The following is a 20,247-nucleotide window of genomic DNA, read 5'->3' as shown; positions in this document are numbered from 1 at the left end:
CTGAGACACCCAACGCTGCTCAGTTGCACCCAGCTTGGCTGAATTCAGGTAGCTCAGTGGGTTGTTAACGGTAGACAGTACACTGATGGCCCAGGAGATAATCCCTAAACTTTTCCGCCATCGCCCATTTAAGGGCGAGGAGTTCCAGCTTCATGGAACTGTAATTCTCCATACAAGCCTAAAAAAACTTTAAAAAAAATTGTCTTGTGATAGTTAGTTCTCTTCTGTTCCTGTGTTATTCTCACTGTTGTTGTTCACAAGTTCACACTTATATGTAATTAGATGGAGTAAAGCTTTATGCGCATTTGGCTAACTAAAGGGGTGGTGGAAAGATGCTGATAAACTGTAAACGAACAGAGGCAAGTCTGCTGTATACAGTATATATCTCTTATTGTTAATTACACTGAACAAAATTATAAACGCAACGCTTTTGTTTTTGCCCCCATTTTTCATGAGCTGAACACAAAGATCTAAGACTTTTTCTATGTACACAAAAGGCCTATTTTTCTCAAATATTGTTCACAAATCTGTCTAAATCTGTGTTAGTGAGCACTTCTCCTTTTCTGAGATAATCCATCCACCTCACAGGTGTGGCATATCAAGATGCTGATTAGAGCGCAAACAAAACTTTAAAGATAATTCAGATGGTATGAATCTAAAGTCATGCTGCAGTTTTAGATGTGTATATCTGATGTGTAGATATTTCAAGGCCTAAACACATACCTCAGAACAGACGTCTTGTCCTTGTGAGGGGAAACCTTAAAACAGGAAGAATCACATCATAAAACCACAGGCAAATAAATAAAAAAAACTACTTGCAGGCAAAATGCTATACAAATGAAAAAAGATAAGTGTTATTCATGGAGACTAAAATGTGTTTTTTTTTTTTTTTGGTCGGCGCCAATAGCCCCATGGATAACGCGCCGACATAGCGCAACTGCGCCTCCGGCGACCCGAGTTCGATTCCCAGCTAGAGGTCCTTTGCCGATCCCCTTCCCCTCTCTCTCCACCCCACGCTTTCCTGTCAAAATCTCTACTGTCCTATCAAATAAAAGACACAAAAAGACCAAAACCATAACTTGCAAAAAAAAAAGAAAAAAAAAGTGAGTTTTCACCAAGGTAATGTAATGTAATAATGTTTGATTCTAGTTTATTGCAATTATGTTTTATTATATCAACATAAAATAATATTTATAAATATGAAATTACATCTATAATAGGTGAATTATGTAAGGAATAATTGCAGACGGGCCGTTGAATTATTAAAAAAGAATGCACACCCGGGATTTCAATAATTCAATGGGCTGGAGTCAATTATTCTGCTTATATACGGTTACCACACCTCAAAACATCGTTCAGAGAGAGACTCCTGAAGAGCGGGAGAAAGAATATGTGCTTTTCGTACATAATTTCACGAGTTCACATTTAGGCTCCGCTATACAATTAGAGGGGGTAAAGTTTAATGCGTATTTGGCGTGCTGCCCGGGTGCTGTTTGGCCCGAACCCAGAGCCGTGGGAGAACGATGAGAGGCCGGTGGCGTGATTACCGTTGAGCAGGACGCGCTGCAGTCAAAGACGCACCGGTCTCGTATCTCTCACGGAAGAGCGGGAATTTTCTTAGCAATGTTATGCTGCGTTCCAGGCAAGTTTTTGAGCACGTAAATCACGCCAAACTACCTGAGCGCAAGGAATTGTGGTAGCTAGATGTAAACAAACCAGCATGGAGGACCTTACGGGGCTTATGCGCATTTGTAATAATTTATGTCGCCAAAGGTGCTTACTCCTTGTTTATTTATTATTATTATTATATTATTATTAATTTGACTGCAACGTTATATTGTCCTAAAGTGTATTCTCACCATGTACCGCCTGCAGAAACACTGCATCCGTAGGGGCTGCCATTGTTGTTTTGTATGGTTTCGCGGGCTATGTGACGTCAGAGCTCGTAACTGGGAGTACATCGATCTAGTACGAGTTCACGGGTGGGAAGTCACGGGTTTGACTGCCGTTCCAGTACACTTTCACGGGTATGAGGTTGGAAAAACACGGGTTACAGATGGCCTGGAACGCACCATTAAAACGCACATCAACTGATCACTTGTTTAGCGTTCATGTAAACACTACATTCAGATTCACCAACCGGAATGAATTCAGTTAGATTGAAACAAAAGGTGTGCATGTAAACAATGAATGGCGACTGCAGAAAGCAAAAGCCGAATCCTGGATATTTTGGACAATCTCGACAGCCGGACATGTCAGGGAAAAAGAGGATGGCAACCCCTACTACTCAGCTTTCTCCACAGAACAAGAGCCTGCTAGCTTAGCTTCCAAAAAAAGATGGCTGACACTATGTGTACATTCTGTGAGTGAGATCCCACCCTCTATGGGCGGGTTGAACACATGCGGGACAGCCCCTACTACTGGCTGTAGTCTTTAGCCTCTGGCCAAAAAATCCTCAGATGACGCAAAATGAAGATTTTTGCATCATCGGAGGATTTTTTCCAGACAAAAAATACCTAAATCTCTCGTCTCAGGGGGATATGAGGGTAGAAAGCATGGTAATTCGAAAATACTACAGGTTTTCTACTAATACAAAGCTTAATGCTAAATCCTGAAGTATCCCTTTAATAAAACATCATAAAGTTTAATTTTGTGCCAAAAACATGGAAATCATTTTTTTTATTTTTATATATATATATACTATTATTTGCTATATTTATTTGCTGGTCAGTGTTGGTTCTTCTGCTGTTGTAGTCTGTAAGGACCTTTGAAATCATTTATCAGATTCAAGCATTCAACAGCCCCATAGTATAAATATACATAACATAGTCCAGATATAATGTCTTGTGTCAATTAAATACTTTTCCACAAGATTACTGAAATAAATGACTTACATGTATTTTTATATGTATTATTGTCCTTCTGAACCGTGAGTTGAACAGGAACCTCTCGATCTCCAGCAGAGCAGAAGTACCATCCAGAATCACTGAGTCTCAGTCCAATCATCAACACAGTGAAGGAGCTTCTCCCATCATCACTGATCTGGACTGATGAATTCTGGGATGTGTCAGTCCTCTTCTCAGTGTAACAGCTCTGATCTTTAATTCTGCACCACTGTTTGAGTTTATTCTGATATCCAGAACTGTAGAAACACTGGACACTGACATTATCACCTTCATGTCCAGATACACTGCTGTTCATCACAGACACATCAGGAGCTGAACACAGACAGCAAACAAACAAACAAACAAAAAAGTCATAAATATTTTTTGAAGATGTTGCATTGTTGAGTTTTACAGTAAAAATATTGTGGCCTAGATAATCAGTTATTTGTCCATTTCCCTGTATCATTTGCACGGGCTGTGATATGGCAGAATGTCCAATAAAACCCTCTAAGAGTTTGGTTTATACTGTTACGAACTGCTCCGAGACACGAGGGTAGAGGATCCAAATGCAGCTTTTATTAAATATATCCAGAATCGTAATCCAACAAGCAGAAGGTCAAGCACAGGAAGACAGTCCAAACAAAACAAAACAGGCAGGGGTCAGAGGCACAAGAGTAAACCACGGGACAGGCAAGAAATCCAAGAGACCAAGAGACCAAGAGACCAAGAGACCAAGAGACCAAGAGACCAAGAGACCAAGAGACCAAGAGACCAAGAGACCAAGAGACCAAGAGACCAAGAGACCAAGAGACCAAGAGACCAAGAGACCAAGAGACCAAGAGACCAAGAGACCAAGAAAACCAGGGAAAACGCTCAGCAGTGCAACAACATACAAAACTTCACAGTGAGTAATGGAGTGAACCAGGCTATATGGGGTGAACTAAACAAGATAATGAGTTACAGGTGAATGTGATAATGAGTGCTGATGAGTCCAGGCACAGAATGATGGGAGATGTAGTCTGTGAGTGAACAAGACAGTCTGGTGTGGAGTGCCCTCTGGTGGCTTTCAAGGGCACTCCAGCTGGTGACCGTTACATATACTGACTGTCATACAGACACGGATTGTAACAGATCCTCCTTCTCTCACAGTTACATTATCTAATGTCTTAATGCTCAAAGTATCTGTAGAAAACAAACAAACAAACAAACACAAACACACACACACACACACACACACACACACACACACACACACACACACACACACACACACACACACACACGTTAACAAGTCTTCTACTTTAGTTGATACTACCTGTAGTTTAGCTTTAATGATAATACTGGTACGAAATAGCTAAAACAAGTTTCAAATTAAATAAAAATGATATGCATCAAATAATTATTTGTTGAGTGTGTTCAGTGGTTTTTATTTGGTTTGACCTCCTGCCTCCATTAACTTATGAATGTGTTTGATGTTGTTGAACTTACAGCAGGTGAAATATGGAAAGGGGGACTTTTTAAGTTTAATACAATATAATGTAACATAATAATATGACAATATGAAAGTGTTAAGTCATGGTCTGAGGAATGATTTTAGAAATAGTGGGATATAGACATCAAATGAAATGGTACATTTGTGTTAAGAACATTCCAGTGATTTATTATAAAACTGTAATTTTAAAAAAATTCCAAAAGTCAACAATCCACATTTCCCAAACGTCAACAATGAGTGTTGCAACTGTACGGTTACTGGAAGTTTTTTTTTTTTAAGCTGTTGAAAGGTTTTTAATGTAATGTTCAAGTCTTACACAGCTGGATATAAACTGAACAGTGGCTGTAAAGTAGAATATATTATATATACACACTTATAATCAAATCTACATGCAGTACTTGCTCTCCCTGCTGTCTTTAAGAAGTGAAATCAATCAAAGTATACAAAGAAACAACAGAAGAACAGGCTAGTTTATACAGACAAAACACAAAAGCATGTTTTGAGGGTAGAATGTAATTTCTTTCTTACCTGCAGTGTAAAGCAAAACACCAAGGAGAATCGGAGGAAGAGCCATGTGACCGTCCGAATGAGTAAAAGACAGAACCTGAAATGAAAATCTGACTTCCTCTGATCTCTGATAATGAGCCGTTCCTGTTTCTGCACTCATTTATGTAATGAAAACTGAAGTCTGCAGAGACATCATCAATCCTGCGCGCGCGCACACACACACACACACACACACACACACACACACACACACACACACACACACACACACACACACACACACACACACACACACACACACACACACACACACACACACACACACACACACACACACACACACACACACACACACACACACACACACACACACACACACACACACAGGAATGCTATAGGAATGGTTTGACACAAGAGTGTTTTAGTTAAACATGCACTTGAAAAGATTCGGATAAAAGCAAAGAGCCGAGGCAGCCTTACAGTACAACACTTCCCAAAGAAATATGCACAAATATAATGTACAAAACACTGAAGCTGAAGGCCTTATATTATTGACCCTTAATTCATAAAAAGAGATATTTTATATATAGTGCATGTTGTACTACTTCATGCATCATACGAACCAGGCAGAACAGAATTTACACAAGCATCTTACAATTCCATTCTTGTTTGAGTATCAAGCCCAACAAAACATCACTGACACACATTCAGACAAGAGTCAGGGATGTAATGTAAAAAGCAGAATTGAGAACCTTTACATACATTATCAATTTCAGGGTGTTATGAACTGCTCAGAGACTTGGGGTGAAGATCTAAATGCAGATTTATTGGGACAGTCCAGAATCGTAATACATATTACAGGAAAAAGGTCAAACACACAGGCAGAGAATCAAAAACCCAAGACACAGGAAACTAGGATAACACTCAGAACTGCAGTGCAACAAGACATTTCACAAAGTAAGAGTGAATACACAGGGCTTAAATAGACAAAAGTGAACAAGATAATAACACAGAAGTGGAAGTAATCAGAACATGATTATCCAGGCAATGGGTTATGGGAAATGTAGTTCATGGTGAGATAAAACGTTTTTTCTTTCTTTTTTTCTTTGACGTTTCATAATCGTTTTACCATTAAAATTTTTCTTTGACATGGCAGGTTCCATCATTGTGACAACATGTCCCACTAGATTGGTTAGTGTAGAATGCAGCCTGGTCTCATTGTTAATACGTAGGTATTAATACGTAATTTTCAAATATAGAAAACGTACTTTTTGTACGTTTGGATAGATGCTGAAACGTATGATATGGACGTATCTGCTACTGCGGTTCCCTGCTACTTGAAAACAAAGAATGGCTGCTGCTCCTGGCGAACAGCGGTCTTTCGAATCGGCTTTGGCCGCGACTCTGGAGGACTTGGAGTTAAGCTTTTCTTTGAGAAAAGAGCAAAGAACGGCACTTAAGTCATTTTTAAAAAAGGAAGATGTGTTCGCAGTTTTGCCGAGTGGATACGGCAAAAGTTTAATATACCAACTAGCCTTCTTCGTTGCTCTGATTGGTTGTTTATCCCGTCCCTCGGATTGAGCCGTGCCAATGGTGAGTTGCCAGACCTAACATCTTGATGTAGGTCTGGCTTGCCAGGCTAGGCGTGCGCGCTTCTCCATTTCAAATTCTGTTTCTGTGTGTATAAAATGTAAGTAAATGTACGTGTGATAGAACTACACTTTACGTAAAAAATACATACACGTATTCTCATGAGATCACAGAATGAGTCTGTACCTTTTATCTTGGGTAATAATTGCAGACATTTTCTACAGCTTTTTGTCTTAATTCGAATGACTTTCAAAAAATAATTAAAAATATTCACTAATAAAGTCGAAACCATAAAAACATGTCCAAAGTTCAAATTCAAACTAATAATAAGCAAAATAAATAATGACGAATGCAAATAAGACTCATTTGTATAACAGACTAAAACAATACAAGCCTGTTCAAACACGGTTTATTTAACTGGTCAGGTTCATATAGAGGACAAGCATTTGTTAGTGCATTAAACAGATTTTTAAAGGGTACACATTTCCCATGTTGAAAGACAAACTAAACTTTATTTCCAGGCTTTAAAAGATGAAAAAGACAAGTAACCCTGCTTCACTGACTCTTTGAAACTAAACAAAATAAAGCCCCAAAAAGCAAAGGGAAGCATTTGTATCCCTCATTGTTTTTCCAACCTTGCTTTTTTTGGGGGGGCAATATCATCCCACTCTTTCAATAAAAACACACTGCTTCCTTCAACAGCCACACAAAGCACCAGCTGACTAAAGCCAGCAAACATCTTCACCCCCTCCTTCTCCTCCAGGAACGCCACAATCTGAGGGTTTTTAAGGCTTCTCATTAACCTGAAACACCTGCCTCCACTGATCATCTCAACCCACATCATTAGCCCATTACAGGGGTGTAGATCCCAAACAGAACCAGAAGAGGGAGACAGAGACTCTATAGAATACAGCACAGTAGAACAACACACTCAAATAATGCCTGAATTACAAGTATATACCCAATAAAAACCATCATTAAACTGCTAAACTATGCTGGTATATAAATACATCATATGATACACACGAGACTGAACTGATTAAACCATTTAACTCAGTTATTGTACGCATAATTGCAGAATATTACAGAGAACCGGCGCTGCATGGTCTCTATAGCATCTAAAGGCAGATAGTAAAGCAGGTTTCCTCAAACTCGGTCCTGGAGGGCCGCTGTCCTGCAGAGTTTAGCTCCAACACTGATCAAACACACCTGAGCAAGCTAATCAATGTCTTCAGGATCACTAGAAACTCACAGGTGTGTTTGATCAGGGTTGGAGCTAAACTGTGCAGGACCGTGGCCCTCCAGGACCAAGTTTGAGGAACCCTGTATTAAAGGGTTAGTTCTGAGGTTAATCTGAGAGCTTTCTGTCCCTCCATTGGCAGCCAGCGTAACTTCCACTTTCAATAAAACTGAGGCTAAACCACATGAATCACTTTAATGATGTCTTTACTACCTTTCTGGGGCTTGAAAGTGGTAGTTGCGTAGCTGTCAATGGAGGGACAGAAAGATCTCAGATTTCATTAAAAAGAGCTTCATTTGTGTTCCGAAGATGAACGAAAGACGAACGGGTTTGGAACGACATGAGGGTGAGAAATTAATGACAGAATTAAAAATTTTAGGTGAACTATTCCTTTAAAAATTTCAGGAAGTTTCACATCAAATCTTAAAGAAAAACGAAAACATCACTGAGATGTTAAAAAGTTACAATGAGAACATCACACATATGAGATGATTGTTGAACAGGTCAAGGCATCACGAATGATACATTACTTACTTTTAAAAATTGTTGACATAAATTTGAGCAGATGAAGAGATACATGGTAAAACTGTAGATAAAATTCACCATCAGATGGCGTCACACTTACAGGACAGATGTGTATTAGGCTATATGTGACCCTGGACCACAAAACCAGTCACATGGGTCAGTTTTTTTAAATTGTGATTTATACATCATCTGAAAGCTGAATAAATAAGATTTTCATTGATGTATGGTTTGTTAGGATAGGACAATATTTGGCCGAGATAAAACTATTTGAACATCTGGAATCTGAGGGTGCAAAAAATCTAAACATACAGAAAATCTCCTTTAAAGTTGTTGATTAATGTTCGCGATTGTGCTGCATTCACTCACAAAATAAATGTTTTATATATTTACGGTAGGAAATTTACAAAATATCTTTACTTAATATCCTATTTTTGGCATAAAAGAAAAATCGATAATTTTGACTCATACAATGTATTGTTGGCTATTGCCACAAATATACCCGTGTGTGACATGTGACTGTTTTTTTGATCCAGGGTCACATATGAGCAATTTTACACAGAGAATTTAATGTCCTTATTTATTGTGCAATTAAAATTAATTAAAAACAAAACATAAACAAAAAAAACAAAAACTTAATTGTAATTTAATAACTACTAACAAAATTTATGTAGGCCTAATTTGGACTTGCATGAAAAGAAAAATGAAGGTTTCAGCTCTTTCTAACATGTTGTTGTGTCCCTTTTGTCCTCCATTTGGTCAAGAATCCATTCTGGAATGTCCCTGTGATGTAAAGATGCAGAGAAATGAAATGCACTTCTATGCAAGACTGGAATTATTCATTTTGTTTCAACTATAGAAGCCAACTACATTTAACACACACACACACACACACACACACACACACACACACACACACACACACACACACACACACACACACACACACACACACACAACGCTGACACATTTACAGTTTTAGCTGCATACAACCTGTTAACTGTCAGTGTCCCACCAGTGGGAAGCTTGGTGCTCTTTTTTACTGCCTTTTTTTCCTATCGCATATTGTATTATTCATCTTAAATTAGGTATCATTCGAAAGCTTAAACTACGGTGGCCGAGAGAGCTCAACTAAAGAAAACACCAGCAAATTAAGAAAACGTGCTGCAAAAACTCAAAACGCACTCACAACGCTAAATATGTGTCTGTATTTGCAGCACGTGTGTGTTATCAAACTGATGATGGTTTCTTAATTTGCTGGTGTTTTTTTCTATTTGCACTTGCAGCACATTGAGTGATCTCAGTATTCATCTTGTTCAGCTCAGACATTGCCTTACGATGAAAACGGTAGTTCAGCGGTGTGCACCTCAGGATCTCTAGGGCTGAATCCGAAATCGCTCCCTAAACCCCCATCCACTATTCCCTTTGTTAGTCCACTAACACTGTTCACTTGAGGGAGAGAATGAAAAGGAGTGAGTGAATTCGGACAGCCGTTGAGCGTACATCGGTTGTACACTCTTTATTGCACTAATAGCGGTGCATTATGGGATTGAATAAGTGCACTCAATAACGTCCACTACGGTTTCGGACACCACTACAAATGGCTGTCCCCTCAAATAATGCCCTTTTTGTGGGTATAGGGGGCGATTTCGGATTCAGCCTAGTACTTTCTCTCTTTGTTCAGTTTGTTCGGCCTCGTCAATACTTTGTGGAAGTTTATCCTGTGGTCCTGTTGCCGATATTAAAGACTTTTGATCCTTCATCTTCATACGCGTGTTTACAACAAACCGTGACACTTGGTGGCTATTTTTAGGCCTATAGCCAACTTTGCAACACAGCTTGGTTAGCATGTGGCTTTGATGTTTTAGCAATTTCAGAGTCCAAATTGTTTTGTAAAATATATATTTTTGCATAAAATAAGTTTAGTACAGAACATTTTCTTTACAGTAAACTTAAAGTAACTTTTTTTTAAAGTGTTTTTACTTCAGCAATCTTATTTCAAAGTGACATTTCACAGGATTACACGAACTAAAAACTGGAATGGTACAAACAGATTTATTATTAATTTACAATCAATTACTTTCATTTGCTCATAACGTCATAAAGAAGGAGCAGGGTGTGTATGGATATGAACTCACAGCCTTTCGAGGTTTTTTCACAGAGCTGTAGATCACGTCGCCCTCTGGATCCACTGACGATAAAGCCTGTGAATAAACATGATCAGCTTAAGAATAAGAATTCTGGAGATTTCCATTTATTTCCTTTTTAGCATTTAGTAATTAATTTGTAATAAACACTTTAAAAATAAATTGTAAGTGGGAATTAAACCCAGTTCTTTCCAACTATAGGATTCATTTCATTTAGCATGATGTTTTCTTTCTCGAAACTGGATAAGCCTATCCCAATCCTTCCTCTTGTGTCAGACATGAGCTGTAAATGATGTGAAGAAACTGAATCTCAAAATAGAAAATCCAAGTCCACCTCCAGTGTTCTGCAAGGTAGGCAAAAGTTTTTTGTGCTAATTTTAATTTCCTGTCGCTGTGGATGCACTTTTATTGTATGTGGCAGTGTAAACAACAGCTCAAAACCCTTTTATTTAAAGGCTAAATTTACTTCCCGTAGACAATTCCCATTGCATTACAATTGCAAGCAGTGTCGATGATGTCACTAATGTTATGTGCAGTTAAATATCCCGGTGTGTAATTTGTCCCGGTGTGTATTTTTGTGTAACAAGTGTTCTTCTCACTGTAGGATTACAAATTTAAGAATATGTTTAAGATCTGCTGATCCTACTTCCTTACATAACATCACATGAAAAACTAAGGTGAACTACACTGTATTGGGCATTCAAGGTGAACATGATGGCATCCATTTACTGATTAGATTCAATATAGTTTCCATTGAAGGGGTTTTGTTAGACTTTGATCTTCCTACTGAGAGTTGAACTATGTGTGAATGTTTACATAGTCTTAGTTCTTGTGACCATGTGTTGTTTATACAATTTGGGGGGTACCATTATCTCCAGTTGGGGGTAATTGCCTCTATTGTCTTTAGATGATTAGATTTAGTGGTCATCTCTAAGGCAGTGTGTAAGGTCAAGACCTTTAAGGACTGTCAGCATCTTTAAGGACTGCCCACTGAATGCCTATAAGATACCATGTAAAGTTACGTTAGTTAGACTTGATGACTGCAGCTACCGACAGCTCGTGTTCTCAATAAAGAATCCTGCTGAAGAAAGAATCAAGTCTCCTGGTCTTCGATTCTGAGATTCCTTCACACCAATACGCTTGTTGTGCGTCGTGGAGTTTGATGTGTTTTATAGACACGATATTGTTTCTTAATCAAATGTGTTGACCCCCCTCCCCCAGCACCCCATCCTAAAACAAGTTTCCCTTTTGATTTGGACAAACGGGACGTCCCAGCCCAAACTGCAGTGTGACTCAGTCATTCAGAGCATTCAAAGACAACACTTACTGCCTTATGAAAGATCACAGAACTGTAAGTCACCGAACAGCCGTCCACTGAGGCAGAAGACTGTGAAGAAACACAACTGATGATCATTAATTTTCAATCACCATCTCAGTAAATGTCTACAGAGAGGACTGATGACTTACAGTAGCGGCTGCTGGACTGATGGATGTCATCTGGTTTTCAGAGGCGGTCTGCATCAAACACAAACACAGATTTAGATTATTTTCTGAAGATTTCTGAATTCCATCAGTGTGTAAACTACTTACTGTATTTCTGGTGGTGTTAAAATGTTCTTCTTCTCTAATGTGACCCCTCTCTGTCAGAGTGAGATATGAAGATTAAATATCATAACATTTTCCATAGACACTGTTAAAGAAAAAACTTTTTTTTTTTCTTTTTTTTTTTTTGAAAACCAGCTTTTGGAACCTTTATTTTTAAGATTATACAATTACAGTTGACGCAGGGTTTATGAATGGCATATACAAAAGATATAAAATACTTGATTCTGATTGGTCAGTTGTATCTTATTGTTGTCAAATGTGTGTGTATCATGATGCAAAACTAAATTTGACCCGTTTTTGTAATTGTGCTAGTTTGATGCCTCTTGAGTCACTTTACAGCCTCTTTCTTCTCACATACTGTAATCCATATATACAGTATATTATGCCCATTTATTGATTTCTTTATTAAATAGCTGTAAATGAAGCACAATAATATAGTGTCAGCCCTCCAGAAGTGTAAAGAGAAAACTCACCTGGCTTCTTTCTCAGCCTCCAGGTTACTATTACAACGAGAAAAACAAGCAGGAACAGCACAAGCGTCGCTACAAGACTCATGAGCAGAATCACATCATGCCTGCAGTGATGGAGAGACATATTTGTGTTTATCATACAGAACTATTCTCACTTTTAATGTGCAGCAAATTCATCTGTTAAAGCTTTGTTTCTAATTTAGAGATGCAATATAAGCAAATTAATTAATTTACATGCCTTAATAAATAGTTGTTTTGCTCATCCTGGCGGTGTACTTTTGTATTAATAGTCGCTGAGGCTGTTAGAGATGGATGAGCTTCATCTCTGCAATTAAAATTAACATTACATTATGTTGACATGTAATAGTTTGGTATCAGTTGCTATGAATGACTGAATAACAATGTTCACACTTACATGCGTGTCTCAGGTCTTGAATCAGAATCAGTAATCATAACTGCTGCCAAAAACAGAAACAGAGAAACAAGTTTCTTAGTTTGATCAGAGTGTTATCATTAATGAAAGAAGCTGTTTGTTATGGGAGCCCGTTTCCACCACATAAGGAAAAAACGAATGCTTTGATAAATCATAATTATGACATAAAAAGTTGACTTTATGTCATAATCGTGACTTTTGATGTCATAATTATGACTTTATTTTCTTTTAATTTAGACTTATGTCATCATTTTCTGTTATAATTATGAATTAAGCATGATTTTATAAATTTTCATACTTTTTAATGTCATAATTAAAAATGTTGTCGTAATTATGACTTTTTATGTTATAATTTTCACTTGTGTCATATAATTTAGACTTTTGTCATAATTCTGACATTTTATAGAATTTCAGCTTTTTGTGTCACAATTATTACTTTTTATCTCATAAATTAGACTTTATCATAATTATGACTTTTTATGTCATAAATTCTACTTTTATGTAAAAAATATGATTTACTAAAGCATTATTTTTTTCCATATGTGGCTGAAATGGGCTTCCATTGTATGCAGTGCATCTAAACAACGACTGTCTCCAGAGTTTTTTTTTCTTTTTTTTTCTGATGGATAAATGATTACACATGTAATTTCATAACTGGTAATTAAACACATAAAAAATATTTGATCTGATTAACCCAGTTCAGCTGCTCCTTACTGGTTATTATTTCATTCACACTTGTGGGATTTCTGTTTGCAGATGTCTGAGTTGTGTACCTGCAAAACAATGCAAAAAGAGAAAGACAAATATGTTCACTCAAAAATTAAAGTACAATCGAGTCTTATGACTTTCTTTCTTCTGTGGAACACAAAAACAATGTACTTACATGCTCTTCTCGTGTACTACTTTCCTTAAAAAATACCTAATCAGTCCAAATTGTGAACAAATCATTTAGACCAGTTCTGGGAACAGGATCAACAGGTTTTTGAGCTACAAAAGTATTTAGATGCATTTGACTCTTTTAAATGGTCAAAAAGTACACCTACTTGTCTGGGTCAGATGGTGTAGTTGTTGGAATATGTGTCACTGAAAGGAGAAAAACATGAAGTTATTTTTAGGCCTTTAAGAGTGTCACCATTTGTATAGCTGAACTGATTTGTGATGGGGTGGTGGTGGCGCAATGGATAAGACACATGCCTTTGGTGTGAGAGACCCGGGTTCGAATCCACTGTGAGACATGTGTCCCTGAGCAAGACACTTAACCCCTAGTCGCTCCAGAGGCGTGCGACCTCTGACGTATATAGCAATTGTAAGTCGCTTTGGATAAAAGCGTCAGCTAAATGAATAAATGTAAATGTAATGTAAATGTGATCTTACCAGGTTTGGGTTCATTGACAGTGAGTTGAACAGGAACCTGGAGATCTCCAACAGAGCAGAGGTACCATCCAGAATCACTGAGTCTCAGTCCAGTCATCAACACAGTGAAGGAGCTTCTCCCATCATCACTGATCTGGACTGATGATTTCTGGGATGTTTTAGTCCTCTTCCCAGTGTAACAGCCCTCATCTTTATATCTGCACCACTGTTTGAGTTTATTCTTATATCTAGAACTGTAGAAACACTGGACACTGACATTATCACCTTCATGTCCAGATACACTGCTGCTCTTCACAGACACACCAGGAGCTGAACACAGTCAAAAAGACAATAAGATTTGTCCATCAATTGTCTTATTGGCTATAAAATGTAAATAGGCCTATCTAAATTCCTTTGATATTGATTTATTTGATATTTGTAAGTGTTTACTATATGGTAACACACTTTATTCAAAACTGGTTTTATTTTTAACAGTTACAGTCACAGAACCGAAAAATGTGGAAGTTTGGTTCCTGTACTATAGAAAGTTCATTCTTCTATAAATGATGTATGACTATTCCTAAACTTTCTGACAGTGCGGTTTCTCTATGGGTTATGTGATTGTTGTCATATTTAGGCCTGTAAAAATAAATAAAAACATATCTGTGGGCCTAATAAACATGTCTTTTAAATGGAAATAAATGTGTCTCGTTCATCATATTTATTTTCATATAAAAGCAACAGAACATCAGCAACAGTTTATCAGCAACAAAGCGCACGAGTGTGAATCCTGTGATATCCACCCTTGATATCAAAGGTGTCTGATCCACTACGAGAAGTTTTATCTTTAAGATGTGTGTGTCATCATATGGACAGTAAAAGAGCACACACAATCCCTATTCTGGTAAAAGCGTGTTGGTACGTGACAGGAGGCCCTACGGTGGCCGAGAGAGCTCAACGTGCTGCAACTGAAGAACACACATGCAAATAGAGAAACACCCGCAAATTAAGAAAACATCTTCATCAGCTTTTTAACACACATGTGCTCCAAATACTCACAATACAACCAAATACAGAAACACGGTGCAAAAGGTCACAACTTTTCTTTTCTTTTCTTTTCTTTTCTTTTTTTTTTTTTTTGCAAAACATACAGAGATGACATGTTTATGACAAACAACTTTGAATGCAATATACAAATGCATTAACAATATGTTCAATGTCATCAGATGAGAAAAGAGTTAACAATGAGCTGAAATAAAAAAGATAGAGAAATAGAACATCAGGGTAAGATATTAATCTATACATCAGTTACATTGTACAAATTTTGTCATGTTATGTTTAAATAAGTTTCATAAGAAACTTTAGGTAATGCAGGGTCCAAAGATGAGATGGCAAGTTTTAAAGTTGAGGCACTCACTCACACACAGATATATAACATCTAAAACTTTTTGTATAAAATGTATATTTGCAACAGTTATGTTAACAGCAATAATAAGAAATGTCTGTTGCAAGAACAGCCTATTCAGCTGATGGACACCGTCTGCGTTGTCATAGGAACATCCCAGGTGAAAATAATGAGGAAATTACGTTGTCTTTCGTTGCTCACTTCGCCAAGTGGCACCGCTACATAATGGCACACAAGTGCCCTGCTCACTCCAAAGTCCCCACTTCAAGCGCTCTGCCCTTCGAAGGGAGTAGGGCATAGGAATGCTCACGAGCAATAAGCATGTCCCAGTCTGGTTCGTCACTTATTGGGGTCCCCTGGAAACATTTCCCTTGTGTTATGTGCTATTTGCAGCGCGTTTCTATATTTGCTTGTGTTGTGAGTATTTGGAGTACACGTGTGTTATAAAACTGATGAAGATGTTTTCTTAAAGGGGTGGTATGATGCCCTTTTCTCAAGATGTAAAATAAGTCTCTAATGTCCCCAGAGTGTGTATGTGAAGTTTTAGCTCAAAATACCCCACAGATATATTTGTGAAACTGATGAGGTTTTCTTAATTTGCGGCTGTTTTTTCTATTTGCATGTGTTTTATTCAGTTGCATTGTGCTCTGCCACCGTAGGGCCTCCACTCAAGGGTAGAATATGATGAACAAATCTAAAAATCTTCCACATATGGTTGAAAATACCATCATTGGCCTAGAGAGAGATAACATTGAGAGTTAAGACTATAAAAGTGGAAGGATGCCCTCCCTTCACTGTCACACTGCAGCCACTCTGTGTGACTGTATGACTGCTGGCCTTAACTTAAGAGAAAATACAATTAGTCAATTTGTCTCTTATTCAGAATTGTTTATTTGTTTATTTGCCATCTCATCTATCTTGCCTGCACTTTTTTCACTCCTCCCCATCACTGTAGCCGCATACTAGTCTTGCCTATATTCAGGCGATGCGCATCTCAAACGAGCCAGTTATTTACATTTTTATTTCATGATGCTATGATGAATAGAAAGTTCAAAAGTACAGCATTTATCTGAAATGGAAAGCTTTTGTAACATTAAACACTACCCTTCAAAAGTTTGGGGTCAGTAAGAGTAAGTTTTTGGGTGAAATAAATAAAATAAATCAATACTTTTATTTATCGAGGATGAGTTAAACTGATCAAAAGTTACAGTAAAGACATTTATAATGTTAGAAAATATTCTATTTTAAATAAATGCTGCTCTTTTGAACTTTCTATTCATCAAAGAATTTTGAAAAAATTTTGTACACAACATTGATAATAATAATGAATGTTTCTTGAGCATCAAATCAGCATATTAGAATAATTCCTGAAGGATCATGTGACACTGAAGACTGGAGTAATGATGCTGAAAATTCAGCTTTGATCACAGGAATAAATTACAGTTTAAAATATATATTTTTTATATATTTTTTTATATATCTTTTTTTTTTTTATCAAATAAATGCAGCCTTGGTGAGCAGAAGATACTTCTTTTAAAAACATAAAAAAAAATCTTACTGACCCCAAACTTTTGAACGGTAGTGTATGTTCACCATGGTCCATTTCTATGATAAAGAGTATATAGGCTAATAGGCTATATAAATCTGTAAACTAACTAATCGCATCTTAGTAATATAAGTCAAAATTGGAATCACTTTTAATCTTTTTTAAAAGTATTTTTTTAGCGCAATTTTCCACCGGACAAAATTGCGATTGTTAACTCATGATTTCTGTTCTGTCTGTGCGCACCAATCTTGCACTTCTATCTACTCCTCAACCAGACCACCTAGAGACTTCGGGTTTTCGGCATTATGTTAAGGAAGGTCTAATCTCGGGAACGCACAAAAAAAAAATCCAGGAAAAGATTTACTATCTCTTAGTGTTGTGATCCCATGACGTCAAAATTGCGCTAAAACACTCACTGAGTTTTTATTACTTGTTTTTACATATATCATTAGATATTTGAGTAAGTTGAAACCCAATACTTTAAAGGTGTATTCAGTTTGCTTGTGTGCACAGAGATACATATTATAACCCAACAACACTTAGCCTACCTTTTACATTATTTACAATGTTATTTATAGCTTTATTATTTCATTTTTATATTGTATTATATTATCTTTATAATAAATATATAACCCAACAACAACACTTACCTTTTACATTATTTACAACATTATTATTTTAATAAATTGCATTGTCAGAAAACAAAACTGTAATTCGTAAATCGTAATTTGGAAAGAAGTTTTTACCTGATTGTACCGTCAGATACAATTTATAACCAGCGTCTAGAATGCCAGGGCCACCAATCTCCACAGCGCACCAGTAATATCCAGAGTCGGAGATCTCCAGTTTGTCCCATCGCACTGTAAAAATACTCTGGTCTGGATAATCACTGATGGAATATTTTCCTGTCTTTCCTGCATATGTCAATATACTGCAAGAGCTCCAATATGTCCCCCAACACAAATATTTGCGGTTTTCTTTATGTTGTTTATCATACACACATGGAATAATGCCAGATGATCCAGATTTCACTGCTATATTAAGTTTCAGTGTATTAACTCTAGCAGCACCTGTAGACAAGAATAAACGTAGGGGAGAAAACATAAAACACAAACTGCACATGATGTATATAGAAGAATTATAACTTTAACCATTTAAAAAAAATTAACAACAGACTGTACAATGGTTTAGTAATACTTTAAACAAAATTATATATATATATATATATAATTTTTACCTGAGATGTAAAGTAAAATCCCAGAGAGAATCAGAAGGTAAATCATGTCTATAGTGGAGTGTGTGTGCTATAGTGGAGTGTGTGTGCATGAGAGGAGCTGGTGACTTCTTGAACTGTCTCTGTTTCCTCCTGTTTCCGTTTCAGAGCAGAAATATCATCATCGCCTGAAACCACATAAGCGTCAGCAAGTGAGCAGAGTAGCAGCAGCAAACTCAAACTAGCCACAACACAACAACAATCAACATTTTCCTTATGGCTAATTTGATTTGTGAACAGGTTAAAGCATGTTAAAAGATACTGTAGTAGTGGTATAATCTGAATAAGCAGATTCTCTTGTTCAATTTGATATAAAACATTTACTCAAAAATACTAAATAAAACACTTTCTTCACCCACAATAACTGAACAAAATGTTACATTATTCAAGTCACCATTTTGACAAAACTGTGAAAGTGATTAACACAAATTGTTATGTTTAATTGTTATTTCATTTTTTAATCATGGGTTTTAATATATATATATGGCTTGAGGTGCTGGAAGGGGTTCATGGGGGGTTGGTTTAAAATAATTTTGAACAAGTACATTTGATTGACAAAATAAATGCATACAAAATCTAAACTGTTCATGTTTTCAAATATTACAACACAAAATATTTCAAAACACAATTCATAGCAAAGAATATGGGACATTATATTAAAGTTTGAGATAAAAAGTATTGCAACCATCCCCAGTGTCTCATATTTCCTTAAAATAATTCACAATTATGTATTTAAAATGTATTCAAGAATATTTGAAAATGTGTTGTGGCTACATTGGTTCCTGTAGTGAGTGTGCAAGTAAAATAATAATGTGTGAGTGTGAATCTGCACTGTGGCCTTTGGACAGAAACCACACAAACACACGAGTCAGTAAAGAAGCAACACATTCACACAGAGACTGACCTCAGCTCCACTGGCACTGTTCACCACATGGACATCAGATAAAGTGTGATACATCCAGAATATATAGCAACATACTATATAGATGACAGACCAGGGATGGTTGTAACATTTTTGACATTTCTGTCTGTATCTTGGAGTTTTTTTAAAGCCGGTTAAAAATGTGATTCAGGAACTAGTGACATAAGTGTCAGTTATTAAATGACATGGCTGTTATCTTTGCAGCACAAACAGAAAAATGTGTGGCTTAGTTTCAAACAAGGAGTGAAATGTTACAATACACCGCAAAGTAGGGGTTAGTTGAAACATACCCAGAGGTGAGATGTAACATTATGATATTCACCGGGGTGATATGTAACATTAGGAAATAAGGATTATGCAAAAAATGGATTTTGAAAGCTTTTTATTTAGCTTTAGATGTAAAGTAAAATCCCAGAGAGAATCAGAAGGTAAATCATGTCTATAGTGGAGTGTGTGTGCTATAGTGGAGTGTGTGTTCATGAGAGGAGCTTGTCACTTCTTGAACTGTCTCTGTTTCCTCCTGTTTCCGTTTCAGAGCAGAAATATCATCATCGCCTGAAACCACATAAGCGTCAGCAAGTGAGCAGAGTAGCAGCAGCAAACTCAAACTAGCCACAACACAACAACAATCAACATGTTCCTTATGGCTAATTTGATTTGTGAACAGGTTAAAGCATGGTAAAAGATACTGTAGTAGTGGTATAATCTGAATAAGCAGATTCTCTTGTTCAACTTGATATAAAACATTTACTCAAAAATACTAAATAAAACACTTTCTTCACCCACAATAACTGAACAAAATGTTACAGTATTCAAGTCACCATTTTGACAAAATTGTGAAAGTGATTAACACAAAC

At 36.9% G+C, this 20,247-nt stretch overlaps 2 protein-coding genes across 4 annotated transcripts in view; both read right to left on the bottom strand.

The window, feature by feature from the left end:
* The window catches only part of LOC311292290 (polymeric immunoglobulin receptor-like), a 91,735-nt gene that overhangs the window by 27,298 nt on the left and 44,190 nt on the right, over window positions 1-20,247 (bottom strand). The window lies entirely within an intron of this gene.
* LOC311292293 (uncharacterized protein) lies at window positions 5,792-18,546 on the bottom strand. Of its 3 annotated transcripts, none has more exons than XM_084411929.1 (13): window positions 18,433-18,546; window positions 17,942-18,265; window positions 14,266-14,574; window positions 13,935-13,974; window positions 13,606-13,664; window positions 12,874-12,916; window positions 12,697-12,783; window positions 12,462-12,562; window positions 11,974-12,023; window positions 11,851-11,898; window positions 11,711-11,770; window positions 10,375-10,440; window positions 5,792-9,019 (listed from the first exon to the last, which is right to left on the bottom strand). In XM_084411929.1, exons 1-13 carry the CDS (start codon window positions 18,476-18,478, stop codon window positions 8,996-8,998), a joined length of 1,257 nt encoding a protein of 418 aa, XP_084268055.1. In that variant the 5' UTR covers window positions 18,479-18,546; the 3' UTR covers window positions 5,792-8,995. The 3 variants fall into 3 exon arrangements, with proteins under 3 accessions (XP_084268055.1, XP_084268056.1, XP_084268057.1); XM_084411930.1 differs by having other exon boundaries at window positions 12,874-12,913; XM_084411931.1 differs by lacking the exon at window positions 10,375-10,440.

This window comes from Rutilus rutilus, assembly GCF_951802725.1.
Source record: "Rutilus rutilus genome assembly, chromosome: 6".
NCBI lineage: Eukaryota > Metazoa > Chordata > Actinopteri > Cypriniformes > Leuciscidae > Rutilus > Rutilus rutilus.
The sequence above is the reverse complement of the archived record's forward strand: the minus strand, read 5'-3'. Positions and strand labels throughout refer to the sequence as shown.